Genomic DNA, 2,075 nt, shown 5'->3' on the forward strand with positions numbered 1-2,075 from the left:
ACTATATCTTCCTAACTTCCCCACTAGTCTCAGGCCTATATACCTACATAGCACTAAGAAGGAGAGCACAGGCCAAGAAACAGTATTCAGAGCCAAGGGAGGGGGTCTAGGAAGCAAGAGAGGGGAAGTCTCAAAGGCTTTGATCCTCTTTTGATAGAGGCAGGTCATTATACATTGATCTGAGCTAATTGGTTATAGCATCATCATTTGGTTTCATTGGTTGATATGGCATGAGGGTGGTCAAGAGTATACAAGAGGGTAAATTCCCACATCTAGGTGTGTTTCTAAACAAAAGTATCAATCTCCATTTCCTTTATTCCCTTGGGCTAATCCCTGTGATTTATCATCTTGTATTTGTCATCTCATTTGTGAAGAAACTCCTTGAGAAGCGTACATCCAGTTGTTGTTTTGACTTCATTTGTTCTCTATTTTTATTTCTCTGCATTCTAGCTTATTATTGTTACTTAGGGGAGATTATATTCAAAAGTTATTTAGGATATGTGATCCTTGAGAGATTAACCCAGATGAAACTCTGATTACTGGAACTTGCTATTTAAGACCTTATTGGGGGGAGGGGGCAGCTAGATGATGTAGTGGATAGAGCACCGACCCTAGAGTCAGGAGAACCTGAGTTCAAATCCGAGCCCTGGATACTTAACACTTACTAGCTGTGTGACCCTGGGCAAGTCACTTAACCCCAATTGCCTCACCAAGAAAAAAAAGAAAAGGAGGAACTGATTAGAACTCAATTAATTGAAAATCAGCATAAATTCCATCAGAACAATTCATCCAATTGCCTTATAAACCATATAAATGATCTTATTGAGAAATGATTTTGAGACTTTTGAATTTCCTGAAGGTTTCCTTCACATCTTTGTTCCTTAGACTGTATATTAAGGGATTTAGCATAGGTATCACCACAATATAAAAAACAGATCCCACTTTTTTTACAAGCCACGAGTTTTTGGTATTGGGAATACAATAGAGAAAGAAGATGATCCCATAGAAGATGGTAACAGCTGTCAAGTGGGAGGCACAAGTGGAAAACGCTTTAGATCTCCCACTAGTTGAATGCATTTTGAGTATAGTGATAAAAATAAAAAGATAGGATGTGAGGATAATGATCAGGGTGCACAATGTACTGAGATTTAGAAAGATAAAAAGCATTATCTCACTGAAGTGTTTATCAGAGCAGGAAGCTGAGAGGAAGACAGAGTATTCACATACAAAGTTATCAATGATTTTGGTTTCACAAAATGACAGTACAAGAAGTGAGTAGGTAAGAATAATAGAAGAAATTATGCCCCATGCATAGGCCACAGTCACTAGCAGGGCACACCGTTTTGGGGACATGGAAACTGTATAGAGCAAAGGCTTACATATAGCAACAAATCGGTCATAGGCCATTACTGCCAACATGACCATCTCTGCCATCACACAGGTGACACCAAAGGAAAACTGTGTGATGCAGCCCTTGACAGAAATGCTTTTGTCTTCTGCGATTAAGTTTTCTAGTAGTAGTGGTGTAGCTGTAGTGGAGTAACAGAAATCCACAAAGGACAAGTGTTTGAGGAAAAAGTACATGGGGGTGTGGAGTTTGGGGTTGATCCTGATGATCACAATCATGCTCACATTTCCTACCACAGCTACTGCATAGATGGTGAAGAACAATAGAAAGAGTGGCATCTCTAGCTCTGGATAATCAGAGAATCCTAAAAGGATGAAGAAGACTGTAGTACTCTGATTGTTAGTGCTCACCATGATTCCTGCAGGAGAGAATTAGAAATAGATCATTAAGAGGAAAATATGAATGAAATCAAGGAGCGCAGGACAGAGGGAGTGGTATGAATTAGAAAATTCATGTTGTTGTTGTTGTTGTTAAGATGATAGGATTACAAAGTTAGCACATAACCCAAAATCCTATATATTTTGGTTGAGAGAGTTACCAAGTATGAAAGAAGTCAAAGAAAGAGGGACATGGAGGATGGCATGAATATGTGGATGAGTATAAATTCACAGAATCTATTATAATATATACTTTAATAAATGTCTAGTACAGAAAATTTAGTCCATCC

General features: G+C 38.5%; 1 protein-coding gene across 1 annotated transcript; it reads right to left on the bottom strand.

Annotated features, from left to right (window-relative positions):
• Window positions 1–819: 819 nt before the first annotated feature.
• Window positions 820–1,761, bottom strand: LOC122732353 (olfactory receptor 5D13-like). The gene has a single exon (XM_043972424.1). It carries the CDS (start codon window positions 1,759–1,761, stop codon window positions 820–822), a length of 942 nt encoding a protein of 313 aa, XP_043828359.1.
• Between the last annotated feature and the right edge of the window lie 314 nt (window positions 1,762–2,075).

This window comes from Dromiciops gliroides, chromosome 6 (assembly GCF_019393635.1).
Source record: "Dromiciops gliroides isolate mDroGli1 chromosome 6, mDroGli1.pri, whole genome shotgun sequence".
NCBI lineage: Eukaryota > Metazoa > Chordata > Mammalia > Microbiotheria > Microbiotheriidae > Dromiciops > Dromiciops gliroides.